At 41.9% G+C, this 16171-nt stretch overlaps 1 protein-coding gene across 1 annotated transcript in view; it reads right to left on the reverse strand.

The window, feature by feature from the left end:
- Positions 1 to 16171, reverse strand: part of LOC145411622 (glutamate receptor 1-like) — an 863839-nt gene that overhangs the window by 255856 nt on the left and 591812 nt on the right. The window contains exon 7 of the mRNA XM_080281630.1: positions 1604 to 1768. Coding sequence (XP_080137756.1) covers positions 1604 to 1768 — 165 coding nt within the window. The remainder of the gene's footprint in view (positions 1 to 1603; positions 1769 to 16171) is intronic.

The following is a 16171-nucleotide window of genomic DNA, read 5'->3' on the forward strand; positions in this document are numbered from 1 at the left end:
TCATCTTCTCCCCATTATCTTTCTCTTCAATCTCCTCATTTTCTCTCTTCCCATTTTCTTCGTTAGATTTCTATTGGCTACTACTGAATCTTCCCTCTCTTCTTTCATCCTCCACCCACATTTTCCAAGGCCTCATTTCAACGCTTTTTCACTTTTCATCTTCCATGCATTTTTTTTAGCATGCTTTTCCTTCACCCCACCCCCCCTTCTCTCACTCTCTCGAGTTCCTCATTTTTCCTATGCTTCCTTTCCATCCATTTGTTCCACTATCACTTTTTCCATCCCACATTTTCTACCATTCCTAATCTTGTATCATCCATCCCCTCACTTCTTTTAGGCTTCACCTTCCACCCACAAACATCTTTCTCGTTCCCTTTCCCACATATACTGAGCCGTCAGTTCCCTTCATTTTTTTTTCTGTCCTCTGTATAAACCCATTATCGTTCCCGAAATAACAAAACTCTTCAGTACAGTCAAGAGACTTATCAGCAAGATCTTTCGAATCTGTCACCCATGACAACGTCTACAATGCTCTTCCCGACCCCGCAAAACCCGAAATCACCATTATCTCGCAGTCTACCTGCAATACCACTACATACCACATGCACCCAATATAATAATAATAATAACAATAATAATATTGATTCGATTTCTGTATGTTTGTTGATTTGTTTGTTACCGTAACACAGGTAAAACGGCGCAACGTAGCTCAGTTTTTGTTAGAGGAAGGTAGCGTTAAAATGCTCTAACTTCAAGAATAAAACAACTTACAGTCCAATCAAGCCACCAGTTCCCGAGTTGTGACTCATTTCTAGTCTTTTGACATCGAGAGGAGGCCGCCGAAGGCGGCCTTTAAGCAAATAGCAGCGATAGTAGTAGTAATAATAATAATAATGATAATAATAATGATAATAATAATAATAATAATAATAATAATAATAATAATAATAACAACAACAACAACTAGAATTCTGACATTCCTGAAGCAATATTCAAAGAACTCCACATTACAGATGAAAATACTTTTATCACTGCAGATCTAATGTTAAGGGACTTCTGGAATGACTCAAAATTGTGTACTGATTTTGACTCGTAACCTTGAGATCAAGGCCAAGGTCATTCATACCAAGCAAATAATGATCACTCATGACCCACTACATTTCCACCGAGTTTGGTCTAAATCGGCCAAATACTTTCCGATTTTGCACTTTCAGGCATGAAGCAGCCATTTTTATGTTCATAAATATCTCAAAAGTAAATGCTGGACCTCAGTATCAATACCCAGGTGCACTAGTATATGTTGACGACTACATACTGGAACATTTGCAAAGTAATCGATTAAGTTGTTTTTGCTGCACAGAACAAAAATGGAATAAATAACATAGAGGGGCTCTAGTGCGGTGCTTTGTTGTCCCAAAAGAAGCTCGCAACCAAGATACATCACTCCAGAAAATTTCACGTCTCTAGGTCTTGGAATGCCAGCCTTCTAGATATTCCCCCCTGCCTCCCCCCCTGCCCAAAGAAAAAGAAGCAATATCTATAATCTCTAACACAATTCCACAGAATGTGGAGTTCTTAATAACACCTGTAAGTGGGTACTCACCGATATATGTCGCTGTCCAGCACCTGGGAATAGCTTTGGATCGAGCGATGACCAAGTTCTGAGGAAATCCGTAACGAAAGGTGTAGATGTGTCCACTATACGGAACCCGGTGATGTTTACGGCACCGTATTCCTTCACTTCACCATCCCACCTCTCGTCCATCACCTGAAGGGAGTGTTACACGCGTTTCAGTGCAGGGGAGACGGGATAGTGAGCAGCTGGATGGAAGGGGACAAGGGTCATGGGAAGTGAGACAAGGTACGGAGCAGTATGTGTGAGGAGAAAGGTCAAGAGTAGAATGGAAGGGAAAATGCTGATCAGTAAATGGGAAGCGAAAGGCGAGACAAATGGTAAAAAAGTGAGAAGAGTAGGTTCGAAGGAATACAAAAACTGATTAAAGGAGGGAGAAGGCTAAATGCAGTAAGCAAAGAAAAGTAAAACTGAAAGGTGAAGAGAAGAGAAGCAAGGTACAAAGGAATAAAAAAAAGGGGGGGGGGGACGGAAGGGAACAAGAGCATAACAGATTTATGAGGGAGGGAATATACGAAAATCCAACTGTGGTAAACGGGGAGAGATAGGGATAGCAGGATTAGAGAGGGGGGGGAGAACAACAACATATCTTACACTCGTGTTCCTGAACTCGACTTTTCTGAATACTCTACTCTCTGACTGTGGCTATCCTGTTATTCTCTGACTAAAAATATATGTGCTTTTTACATATCCCGCTATTCTACTGACTATGACAAATTTCTTGACTACCTGACTTCTAAGGTGGAACACAGCCTGTCAACTACTCCATTTTCTGAAATCTCCATTCTAGGTGATTTCATTGTTTACCATCACCTTTGACTCTCCTTTCAGTAGCCACCTGGTGAACAAGCCTAAATGTACGAAAGTCTATCCTTAAAGACCTAGAGCAGCTTGTACAGCACCCTACACATGTACCTGACCACCATCTGAGGAGTTCCAACATACAGTACTTAACCTCTTCTTTATGACTAATTCTTCTGTTTATATTGTTATAATCACTTCTCTCCATTGGGCTGCTCTGATTACAACCTTATCACCTTAAACTGGCCTATTGCTCAAGGAAGGCCTGTGGACCCTTCCAAGGAGAATCTTCTGTGGCACTTTGTAGCTTCTGACTGGGAGGTCCTAAAGGCAGTATTTCTTTGAATTTTCCTGGAATGACTATAGCTTCATGGCCGAGAGCCTTATGTATGTGCCTTACGCATTATGGAGGTTATTTTTTCTGGCAGGGAAGCATACATTCCTTTATCTTATCCTGTGACTAATGTAAAAAATATAATTTGGTTTAATCACGTTTGTTCTTATGCTGTCCACAACAATGCGAAGGCTTACAATAAGGACCGGAGCCAACCCACCTCTGAATCTCATCTTTTTTATATCCCGTCCTGGAACGGTGCTAAATCTGTTCTTCGCTCTGCTAAGCATAATTTCATTCTTACTAAATGCCCTGAATTCCCTGACTCATATTCTTCCCACTCGTTCTGGTTCCTTGCCAAAAACCCCTTTAACAATTCTATCATCCTTCCCACATTCTTTTCCTCTCTGATGGCTATGCAGCTATTTCTCCAACTGTGAAAAGAGAACTCTTTGCTCAAGCTTTTTCCTCCAATTCCATCTCAGATGATTCCAGTGATGTTCTTCCATCACAGACCCCATCTGTTTTCTTCATGACTGACATTAAATCGCTGTTCTTCCATCACTGACCCCTTCTGACTTCTTCATGACTGACATTAATTGTTTTCACTTAATGTACTTCTTGCCCTCACTGGTCTGAATAAAAACAAGTCATATGGGCCTGATGGAGTCCCTCCTGTTGTCTTCGAGAACTGTGCCAAGGTAACTCTTTTTCCTTTGTATCTTTACTTCTTGCTGGAAGTTTGCTCTCATTCAGCTTGTCCAAAACAAGGGTGACAATTCACAGCCCTCAAACTATCGTCCAGGTACTTTAACATCCTACATTTCTAAAGATTTGCAATGTAATTTTGACAAAAAAAAATCTAAAAGCACCTTTCCTATCAAAACCTTCTTTCCAAACGCCATTATGGGTTCCACCAGGGACACTCCACTGGCGATCTTCTCATTTTCTATTTAGACTCCTGGTCATCCTCTTTCTGGGACTTTGGCTGAAGGTTTGCCATTGCACATGGCCTCTGAAACGCTTTTGAGAGGGTCTGGCATAATTCTTTAATTTCCAAACTACTCTCTTGCTGATTCTATCCTTATATCTGTGCCTTCATCTCTAGCTTCCTTTCTGATCGTTGCATAGCTACGGCTATAGACGGTCACCATTCTTCTCTTAGAGCGGTCAGTAATGGTGTTCCTTATGGTTCTGTCCTATTTTCAACTCTCTTTCCTGTATTCATCGATGTCCTTCTAAGTTCTACATTTAACTGTGTCCACTCATACTCTGATGATTACACCCTTCAACTTTCCATTCATTTCTTGCAGCATCCAGCAGTTACTTCAAAAAAACAACAGATGAAGCTATGGTACACCTAATGGCTGACTTGGCTCATATCTCTGAATAGGGTAAAAGTAATCTTGTTTTTAAAGCATCTAAAATTCAGTTTTTGCATACTTTAACCCGTCAAAATCTTCCACATGAGTATCCTCTAATTTTCATCAATATCCAAGTCATTCCTGCATCATTATTGAACATACCTGGGGTTTCAGTCTCTGGTGATTTCCCTGGGGAAAAACATTACATCTCTTGTTAAATGTGCTCTCAAGAGATTAGGTGTGCTAAGGCTACTTCATGCCTTCTCTGCCTCTGTATAGCTGTTTACTTTGCAGGGGCTTTATTCGCTCATGTGTATAGTACGACTCTCATGTGTGGGAAGGCTCACCACATACACCGCTTCTCAACACGGTGGAATCAAAGACTTTTCATCCCATTATCTCTCCTCCTTCAGCTGGCTCCCTTCAACATCTGTCTCTTCACCGCAATGTTCCATCTTTGTCTATTTTATATTGCTATTTCGATGGTCACTGCTCCTCTGAACTGTCTGTGTTTATACAACAATCGCAACAGTGGGCGTGTTGCATCCGTCTAGCAGAAAATTGTCATCTCTTTCCTGTCCAATTCTGTAACGCAATAGTTTAACCATTACTTCCAGTCTTTCACGTATGCAACAGGTCAACTCTGGAACAGTCTTCTTCTGTCTGTATTTCCTAAAAATGAACAATGAGAAATTTTTCAGATAATAAGGGGAGAAAAATAGTTATTAGAAATGAAGACTGGGATATAAAAGTGAGAGAAGATGGGAGAAGGAGAAATAATTAAAGATTTCAAACATTCCCAAAGGAATGCAGGATTTTTTTTTTTTTTTTTTGTATGCAGGGAAAAAAGCCAGGAGCTCGCAAGTTCTTCCCTCGGAGAAGAAAAAATATAAACAGAGAGCCATATTCAAGATCCGTTCATTTCAAAATGCCTCGAAACACTGCTTTTGAAAGATTGAAGATCATAGGCAGTAGGAAATATAGATAGCGGGCGACAGTTACAGCACTGACCTGTCGCATAAATGAAGGACTGGGAGTAACGGTTACCTCTTGCATTAGAGAGTTGGTCAGAAAAGATATGAAGGTTTGTTGCTAGACGGGTGCTATGTACCCGCCGTTGTGGTGGAGGGATGCAAGTAGACAGTTCATAGGAGCAGTCACCATTAAAGCAGCGATAGGAAATAAAGATGAAACAGTGCGGCAAACAGGTTGAAGGGAAGCAGCACAAGAAGAAGAGTTAATAAGCCGAAAAGCCATTAACTCAACCATGTTGAGAAGAGCTGTATGTGGGGAGCCTCCCCACACATGAGAGTTGTACCCTACATAGGGGCGAATACAACCCGTGCATAAAGTCAACAACTGTGCAGGAGAATGTCTGAGCAGAGTTCTGCTTTATCTGTTGAAGAAATAGCTGCAGAGCCATCAGAGTTGAAAAGAGAAGGAATGATGAAGTAAAACTGTTAGTAAGGTTTTCGGCAAGGTGCCACAAGGAGGGGGAAGAATTGAAGTCTCTACGCAGCTAGAGTAAGCTAACATATCTCTACTTAAGTGTAAAGTACCACCATTAATGACCGATGAATATACAAACACAGATACTCCAAAAAACTGTGTTCGTTGGTCTGACATGTGAGCCCATGAAACACATTGAAAAACCCACATAGAAAGGAAAAAGAAGTGACGTTGTCTGTCTATAAAAACAGCTATACCGTTTTGAAGTGAACTGGTGAAATAAATGAGGGAATGGCATCAAACTGGAAAGTGTTTGCATGAGAGAAGAAAGGAAAGAAAGAAAGACACTGTGCAAAGAAAACAAGTCTCCACCATACTGTAAGGACAATTTAGAAAGAAAAATTGGTAAAACAGGAGAACAGGAAGAGGATGAACAGAAAGCGACAGAACATAGAAAGATATTGGGAAGCAAAAAAGAGAAAGAGAAAGATGAAGTGTGAAGAGGGACTGAAATGAAGAGAAAGAAAATGAAACAAAAAGAACAAGAAGAAATACGTATACAACAACAACACCAACAATAAAAGAAAATTAATAGAAGGAGGAGGATAAAGAGAAAGGTGCGACGGGTTAGGAAACCGAGAGAAGGAGGGAATTAAAGGGGTTAAATACCAGTATAGATGGGTTCGCATTCTCTCTCTCTCTCTCTCTCTCTCTCTCTCATGTCATTTCCAGACCCTCCCACCTCAGACAAGGTCAGTTTTCTCTGTACAACATCCAAATGGAAATTCATACATTTTTACATATAAATAATATTCGTATTTCCTACCCCCATATACGTCTCTTTTCTCGATTTTGTTATTAACTTAGTTGTTCTGTGTCCCTTCCATAACTTCAGCTCCTTAAATTACTTCAGCATGCTCCCGCCAAAAGTTCCTTGCCACTCTTTTGGAAACAAGTTCTACAGTAAATGGTTTCCAAAATTCTGTAGGCAAGTTGCCGTGTTTCATGTCATGTCAGTTAAAAGATTACTTATATACGTGTAATTAACGGTCACCAGTACGCCCTGGAGGACTTAAAACAGGAGAATGCAGATCATAAGGATGAACTGATCAAGATGAAAGAAATCCCACTGAGTGTGATCCCAGTAGACCAGGCACTGCAGATAGTTCAGAATAAACATAAATCTAAACAAACGCCTGGGAATTCCTGCATCAAACTGGTTTTCCGTCATTCAAGAAGAAAAATCAACAGGCAATCAAGCAGTATGTAAGTACATCATAGACAAAGCTGGTAAATATGTTAAGGATGAGGCAGATGATTCACCAAGGAAAAAAAAAATGGTGGAAAGGAAAGTACCACACTGGTGGTGAGTGACTTTATTCAAAGGGGTCACGGCACTGCTTTTGCTTCAAATAACAGAGGGAAGAAAAGATCAGTGAAGATTGTATCTCGGAATAAGACTGACTAATCATTAAAGATATCGAAAGTACACTACTCAGCACAGAAATATGTCTAGTTGTGAATGCAGGTACAAATGATGCCCATGATGGAGGTAAAATTGCCACCAGAGAAATTCTGACGAAATGTATTTCTCTATTTAAAGTACAATAAATTTAAAAATATCTAATAAATGTACAGCAAATGGTATACTGCTCAGAATATGTTCCATCCCCTACTGTAAGAACAAATCAGCAGAAAGTAATGAAGACCTTAATGAAATGTGTGGAAAAGAAAACATTATGTTCATTGATACCCGAGACATTTGTGGGCAAACCAAGCCTCATTCGACAAGATGACACCCACCTACCCAACAAAAGAATAGAGGAAATTATTAAATTATTGAATGAAGCAGTGTACAAAATTCACAAGGACACTTCGGGTGCACTGGAAACTTCCTATCCTCCAGGTGGCGCTGAGGTTTCACCTTACCCTCCCACCTCTCCATCTTCTATACCAATAGTCATCCAGCCCATTGAGGCCCAGAGTCACTCCCGCCCTCCCCCCTCTTCATCACTCGTCCAAAGAAACCAAGCCTCTTCTCCCCTTCCCAGGGCTATGTTATTTTATCTAAATTAGCCTCACAGCTAAAGCCAACTACATCGCAAAATTCAAGGTAATATCATTCAGTGCTCGTAGCCCTAGAAATTAGTGTAATGAACCCAAGTGCTTTCTGAGTAATGAAGAATTCCATATAACAACAGTAAGAGAAATGCATCTGGGTATAGGTAACAAGAAATATTTATTAGAATATCAGTTAGGCTCGTATAAATTTCATTGTTAATATAGAAATAACGGGCATCACTGAGGTGGTGTTGGACTATATATCAAATCCCATTTAAACCCCACAGAGATTACCCTAAATAATAACGGCAAGGAAACTTTGCATAAGATATATTTAAAAGAAGATGAATGTAAATGCTGCGGTAGTCTAATGTTACTCCACTCAAACTGTAGAAAAAGGTAAGGAGTAATACAGTATAATATCTTACAGGAGATTCTAGATCGGTACGACACGTTGATTATTTGTGACTTTACCTTACCAACAGTTACCTGGAATAGTCACTGGTACAAGCATTGATGACAGAATAATGGAGGATTTTACTGAGGATAACTTTTTATATCACTGTCTCACAAAACTGACAAGAGATGATAACATTCTAGGTCTTGTCATTACCAGAAACGAAAATATGATACCAGACCCAACCGTGGTTGAACGCTTAGCTTTGAGTAACCCTAATCTCAAAGGACTTACCATGAACCTTTCAAATAATGTGCAAAAAAAATGAAACAAAAGTCTATCTATCTATATATCTAGGCTACTTCCCCCAAGGAAAGAAAGGTAGCCGAGACAGGACGACATACATACAATTTACTCATCCACTCAAACACATTCATTTGCATCTTAGCCCCAAAGGGGAGAAGGGACAGATCCTCACCGCACTACACCGGACGAGGGTCAACTGCGCAGTGCAGTCAGTGACATCCGCAGCAGGGCCTAACAGTAGAGCTGGTTTACCACTGCCACATCATAAAGGACCCATCACCTGACCTGATCAGCTGATCATACATAATGCAGGAAAATATCCCCTCAGGGCTGTGCCATCATTTATTCATTCATAATTTCTCTCCAGTCATTTCTATCACGCACAGCCACTCTTCCTTGCTCAACAGACATCCCTCTCGCATCCAACATTGTCTTCACACCGTCCATCTATCCTATTCCTGCTCTTCCTCTCAGCCTTACACTTCTCACATCAGATCTGGTTATCTTTTTCACCAATAGCTCATTATTCCATTCTCTCCATATGCCCAGACCATCGCAACACCCTCTGCTCAACTAGATCAGCCATCTCCTGCACAACTCCAGTTCCTCTTCGCACCTCATCATTTCTCACTCAATCCATATGCGTCACTCCACCATACTCCTCAGACACCTAATCTCCATTACATTCAAACTTTTCCTCTCTGCTACACCCATATTCCATGTTTCAGCCCCATATAATGCAGTCGGTACCACAATACCCTCATACAGCCTTTTCTTTACATCCATTCTAAGCAAAAGACATCTAAACATTTTTTTTCATTTCTACCAGCACCTTTCCAACTGTATTCATTCTAAAGTTCTTTTCTGCATCTATTCCTCCATCTACAGCAACATGTGACCCTAAATACTTAAAACACTCTACCCTCTCAAGCAACTCACCGTTCAAAACTATATTCATCCTCCTACCATCTACCAACCACGTACACTTCATCACTTTACTCTTTTTCTCATTTACCTTCAATTTCCTCCTTTCACTCAACTTTCCAAACTCCTCTGTCAACTGTCTCAATCTCTTCTCTGAATCAGCCACCAGTGCAGTATCATCTGCAAACAGCAGCTGCTTCAGATTCCACTCTCTACCATCAACATTTACCAGACTCAGACCTCCACCTAACACTCTTGTTTTCACCCCCCTTACAACACCATCCATATAAATATTAAAAAGCCCAGCCCCACTCTCACGGGAAATCAAACACTCACAGTATTTCCCACTCTTACACACGCTCTGCTATTTACATAAAAACTTTTCACTCCTTTCAGCAACCTACAATCAAGTCCATACAGTCTTAAAACAGTCCACAATGCCTCCCTATCAGTTTTATCATACTCTTTCTCTAAATCCATGAACACCCAAAACACATCCTTACCTTTCGCTAAATACTTTTCCCACGCCTGTCTCCCAGCAAACACCTGATCCACGCATCACCTCCCTCTCTTAAAGCCACACTGCTCATCACCAATCACTCCCCCTGTACCCTCTCTAACTCTCTTAACCCGTCTGTGGCCGCCGGCATCGAATGACGTTTAGCCAATAAATGGCCACAGGTGTCATTTGAGCGCAGCCTACAAAAAAATGGCGAAAATTTTTGGGAAGTGAACGAACATTCTGATGTCTTCAGACTGACTTACACTACACTCCCATACACCTCATCAAGCAGTTCAGAACCTGATGCTGTGATGAGTGGATTTTCTATTTCTTCGCTGCTGGCCATGGCTAAACAAGCTCAGCAACACTCATTATCTCGACCCAGGCAGAAAATATAATCTTTGTCCTCTCTTGCAAAATACACACAACCACTTGTTTACGATTATGAATTAATACAGGTGCAAACAAACGAGACATGATAATAAAAGTACATTTTTATCTTGGTATCTTTACCCATACGTTGACGACTAAGGAACGTACAAAGGACATTCTTAGGGTGGGAACGTGGAATGTGAGAGGAGTGAATGATGAAGTGAATGAGAGAGAGATTGTTCAGGTGCTTGAGGATGCAAAAGTGGATATATGTGGATTGACTGAAACTAAATGAAAAGGTGAAAGGGTGAGAGAATGGGAATATGGTTTAGGTATATGTGCGGGAGTCAATGAAAATGAGAGGGCAAGAGAGGGAGTATGTCTGATGATAAGCATGAAGTGGAAAGAGAATATAAGAGAGTATGGAACAGTGGGTGCAAGGATTGTATGGGTGAGGATGAAAATAGGTATACAAGTGTGGGCGATTGTATGTGTGTATGCCCTGACAGAGGATCGAGTGGCAAGAGTGAAAGATGAGTTTTGGGCGAGTGTAGAAGCATGTATGGACAAGTTTGAGAGGAGCGAGAGAGTGCTGTTGATTGGAGACATGAATGGCAAAGTTGGGAATGTACGAGTGGATGGAGTGGTTGGTCAGTGGGGTGTGCCAGCTGACGTAGATGGGAATGGAAGTGCTTTGGTGGACATCTGTGCTAGTAAGGGGTTGGCAATAGCCAACACCTACTTTCGACATAAGATGATCCACCGGTATACATGGAGAGTAATGAGGAGGATGGATGGTGAACTTGTTGAACGAAAGGCAATGATAGACTACGTGTGTGTGGATGAGCGAATGAGAAGACAAGTGCTGGATGCAAGAGTGTGGAGAGGGTGGGGGAATGGAGTCTCGGACCATCACTTAGTGATGGCCAAGGTAGAGCTGCAAAGAAAGTGGTTGAGGAGACGAAGAAGACAGGAGGAAGCAACTCCTGTGAGAAGAGTGGAGAAATTGCAAGGTAGTGAGAAAATGACAGAGTATAAGAGCATAGTGGAAGAAAGATTGGGAAGGAATGAGCTAGAGCAGATGGAAGGGGTGGAAGACGTATGTAAGATATTCACGGAAGAGATAGGTGCAGCGTGAGAGGCGGTTTGTGGAGTGAGGAGGAGATGCAAGGGTGTGCAAGGGAGAGCATGGTGGAATGATGAGGTGAAATGAGCTGTGGAACAAAAAAAGAAGGCATATAGTGAATGGTTAGCGAGTCGAGGTAGGGGAGAAGATGAGAGAGAGAAGAGAGAGGTATATGTGAGCAGAAGGGAGGTTAAGAGACTGGTGAAGGAGAGTAAAAAGAAAGTGGATGAAGAGTTTGGGAGGAAGCTGAGTGTGAAATGGAGGGAGGGTAAGAAATTGTTTTGGAAGGAGGTAAAGAAAGTAAGGCAGGGTGAAAGGGGAAATAGTAGGGGAGTGAAAGATAGGAATAATAGATTGTTGGTAGAGAAGAGAGAGAAACTGAGGAGATGGAAGGAGCACTTTGAGGATTTGTTGAATGTACAGAGTGAAAGCAGTGCGAGTATAAGTAGTTGGGGAATGGCTGGGAGAAGAAGAGATGAGAGGAGGGAGGAAGAGATCAGTAGGGCGGAGTAGTGGAAGCGATGAAGGAGATTAAGTTGGGAAAGGCCCCAGGAATTGATGAAGTGTGTGGTGAAATGCTTAGGTATGGGGGTGAGATTGTTGTGGAGTGGATATGGAAGTTGTGTAGATTGGCTTGGGAAGAGGGAAGGGTTCCAGAGGACTGGAAATCAGGTATAATTGTTCCTTTATACAAAGGAAAAGGGGAGGGAGAAGTATGTGGTAACCATAGAGGTATTTGCCTACTTAGTGTGACTGGTAAAATATATGGTAGAATACTCATTGATAGGGTTAGGCATATGACAGAGGAGCTAGTTGGAGAAGAACAAGGGGGATTTAGGAAGGGAAAAGGGTGTGTAGATCAGATATTTGTTCTAAGATGTTTAGTGGAGAAGTATCTAGAGAAGGGAAGGAAAGTGTATGCTGCCTTCATGGTCTTGGAGAAAGCTTATGACAGAATAGATAGGCAAGGTATGTGGAAGGTATTAAGAATATATGGAGTGGAGGGGAAATTGCTGAGTGCTGTGAAGAGTATGTACGAGGGAGCTAGGGCTACGGTGTGAGTGGATGGTGAGCTGAGTGAGTTCTTTGATCTCAATGTGGGACTGAAACAGGGTTGTGTGATGTCTCCATGGCTGTTTAATATATACATGGATGGGGTTGTAAAGGAGGTGCAGGGTAGGGCAGTGGATGTGGGGGTGGCTCTAATGAATGAGGGTGAGATTTGGAAGCTTCCAGTGTTGCTGTTTGCTGATGATACAGTACCGTTGAGTAAAGATGAATGGGAGTTGCAAGGTTTGGTGAATGAATTTGGGACAATGTGTAGGAGGAGGAATCTGAAAGTTAATGTAAACAAAAGTAAAGTTATGGTGTTTGAGAGGAATGAAGTCACAGAGTGTGCAGTGAGGTTGGATGGTGAGGATATGGAGAATGTGAGTGCATTCAAGTACTTGGGTAGTGTGATGAGTAAGGATGGAACTTTGGGGGATGAAGTGCGTGAAAGGGTACAGCAGGGAAGGAAGGTTGTTGGTACACTGAAAGCAGTGATCAGAAATAGGGAGGTGAGTATGGAAGTTAAGAAGTCACTGCATGATAGTATTGTGATCCCTACCCTGACGTATGGAAGCGAGGCATGGACCTTGCAAGAGGGGAACAAGTCAAGAGTGAGAGCATTGGAAATGAGTTACTTGAGAGGAGCATGTGGAGTGACGTGGAGGGACAGGTTGACAAATGAAGAAGTGAAGGAATGCTGTGGGGTGGATGTGGATGTGGTTGAGAAGATTAGGAGAAATACACTGAGGTGGTTTGGACATGTGAAGAGAATGGAGAATGAAAGACTGACTAAGAGGGTGTATGTAGGTGAGGTGGAGGGAGGGAGAGGGAGAGGTAGACCGAGGATGAGGTGGAGGGATGGAGTTGAGAGGTATATGAGGGAGGGGGGGGGTGAGTTGGGGGGAGGGTAGTCAAATGGTGGGTGACAGAGCGAGAGGCGTTTTGTCTGCGGCCACCCTTTGCCGAATTAGGGCATCAGGCTATAGATAGATAGATAGATAGATCTTTACCTATTGCTCAGGTTTGTTGTACTGGTTTGGATCATTCCATGCAGTGCGAGTAGAAAACTGTGAACACTTTCGGGAAGTGAACGAACATCTGGGGCTTGAGACTGACCTTTACTTCATGCTCTCACACCTCATCTGTCAGTTCACCACCTGCTGCCGTGACGAGTGGATGTACGACTTTTTCGTTCGTGGCCATGACTAAACACATAGTTACATCCATTATCTTGACCCAGACAGAATATATCATCTTTCTCCTCCCTTGCAAAACACACACAACCACCCTGTTTACGATTATAAATAAACACAGCATAAACAAAAAAGATATTAAGATAAAAGAAAAATAATTTTGTTTGGTATCTTTACCTATTTGCTCAGGTTGTTGCATTGTTTTGAATTATTTTACATATTCTTTGTCTTTTATATGTATAATAGGAATGTTTTCTGTGTTCACGTGATGCTTTTGCGGGTGGAAAGAACTTCCTTCCCTTCCTGCTAATCAGCTCGTGCCAGGTGCGAATGGCAGGTCGTCTCGCAGTTCTGACCATGTAAAGTGTTGGGAAACATCCAGCTATACCCTTTTTCCTTACCTAGGCAGAAACTATCATACTTTCCCACACTCATGACACACAGACAGCAACATATATTGCAAAAATATCAAGGTAAAATGATAGAGGAAGGTGAACATGTTTATACGGAAAAAATACGTTTTCCCCCTTCTGTAAACATAATTATTTCTGCTTTGTCTCTATATTCGTAATTTTTAGACTTATTCGTAGTTTTGAAACTGCATTATGATTCTGTTTTTTGCTATGCACGTTGTGTGGGAGCGGCAAGTTGCGACTCAGCTACCCTATTCCTAATCGGATCTGACCCTCCACCTTCATCCCCCGTGGGAGAACCTAGCCTCAGGGGACGGGCAATTTGCTCATTTAGGACTGAAAATACAACCCTTTCACTCCCTTTTCCATGCATGGGAACGACGGTAACGTAAAAAATAACTTGACGCTACCGTAAACATATGTTATATAAATAAGGTGAAAAAATATTCATGATTTTTTTTTTCAAGCCAATCTTAACATATTATGTACTGAAATCATTTGATATCATCATATCTAATATATGTGCAACATTTCAGAACCATTCACATTGTTTTGGTGGGTAAAAACAAATAATAACAATACGTGCAATGTTGCAATGCGGCAGCACCTCTGAGCGGCGGATATTGGTTGCTGATATTTCTGTAACTTTCGTGCTCCATTGCAAGTCACAGAATGGGCCTAGGAAGCTGGGATTCGGACTGTTAGGTGCGTCCGAACTTTCTCTTCATTATGGCAAGAAAAAATAAATAAATTTTCGAAACTTCAGATAATGGCCCCAGCATCGGCCTGGGATGCACGTATAATTCCGGACCCACGGCCATGCAGGGTTAATGAACACACTACCATACACCTTACGTACAACACTCAACAGACTTATACCCCTAAAGCTAGTACACTCGTACTTATCACCATTAGCTTTATACAATGGGACCACACAAGTACTTGCCTAGTCAATTGGCACCATACCTTTCACAAAGCACACATTCAAGAATCTTACTAACCAGTCAACAATAGTTGCTCCACCACCTTTCAGGCAGTCCACAGCACACCCATCCACACTGACAGCTTTCCCTGTTTTCATCACCTTTACTGCCTCATGCACTTTCTCAAGAGGGGAGGGTGGAGGTATGTCTGACCACTACCTGGTGGAGGGAATGTTGAGAGTAGGTAAGAGATGGGTGAGAGCTAGGAGAGTTAGGGGTGGCAGGGAAGTTTTGAAATGAGTGAGTTGGATAAAAGAGAGAAAATGATAAAGCATCTGGATAAATTGAAGGATGAGTGGAACAGTGAAATTTCAGGAGAATGGCACTGTGGAGGAGGAATGGCAGTTGTTAACGAGTGCTGTGGTGGCGCATGCGGAAAAGGTGTGTGGTGTGAGATGAGTAGGTGGTGGTGTAAGAAAGGGAAGTGAATGGTGGTGTGAGCAAGTAAGTTTGGCTGTGGCTGAGAAGAAATGTGAACATGAAGTGTGTCTGCAGAGGAAGGATGAGATATAAGGAAAAGAGGAATAGGGCTAGAAGGGCTGTGCGTGATGCTAAAGTGGCAGCAGATGAGAGGTGGGGTAGGTGGTTAACTGAGAATTTTCAACAGAATAAGAAAATGTTTTGGAAGGAGGTGAAAAGGGTGTGAAAGGGAGGGTCTGGGAAAGAAGAGCGAGTAAAAGCAGAAGATGGAAGGATGTTAATTGAGCTGGATGCAGTAAGGAAGAGATGGGCAGTGTACTTTGAAACACTTATATGTAGAGGAGGAAAGGATGGCTGAGATTGTGGCAGATGGAAGGGTGCAAGGAATAAATGTGTTGCGAGAGTTGAATGATTCTTTGATCATGATGGAGGAAGTGCAGGAGGCGGTAAAGGAGATGAAAAAAGGGAAAGCTGCAGGTATGGATGGGTGTGTTGTGGAATGCCTGGAGGGTGGTGGAGCAACTATTGTTGACTGGTTAGTAAGATTGTTGAATGTGTGCTTTGTGAAAGGTATGGTGCCAACTGACTGGGCAAGTGCTTGTGTGGTCCCGTTGTATAAAGGTAAGGGTGATAAGTATGAATGTACTAGCTTTAGGGGTATAAATGTGTTGAGTGTTGTCGGTAAAGTGTATGGCAGAGTGTTCATTAAGAGAGTTAGAGAGGGTACAGAGGGAGTGATTGGTGATGAGCAGTGTGGGTTTAGGAGAAGGATGGGATGCGTGGATCAGTATTTAGTGAAAGGTAAGGATGTGTTTTGGGCATTCATGGATTTAGAGAAAGTGT

Source organism: Coenobita brevimanus, chromosome 90 (assembly GCF_032717465.1).
Source record: "Coenobita brevimanus isolate Jiangsu-jjx chromosome 90, ASM3271746v2, whole genome shotgun sequence".
Classification (NCBI taxonomy): domain Eukaryota; kingdom Metazoa; phylum Arthropoda; class Malacostraca; order Decapoda; family Coenobitidae; genus Coenobita; species Coenobita brevimanus.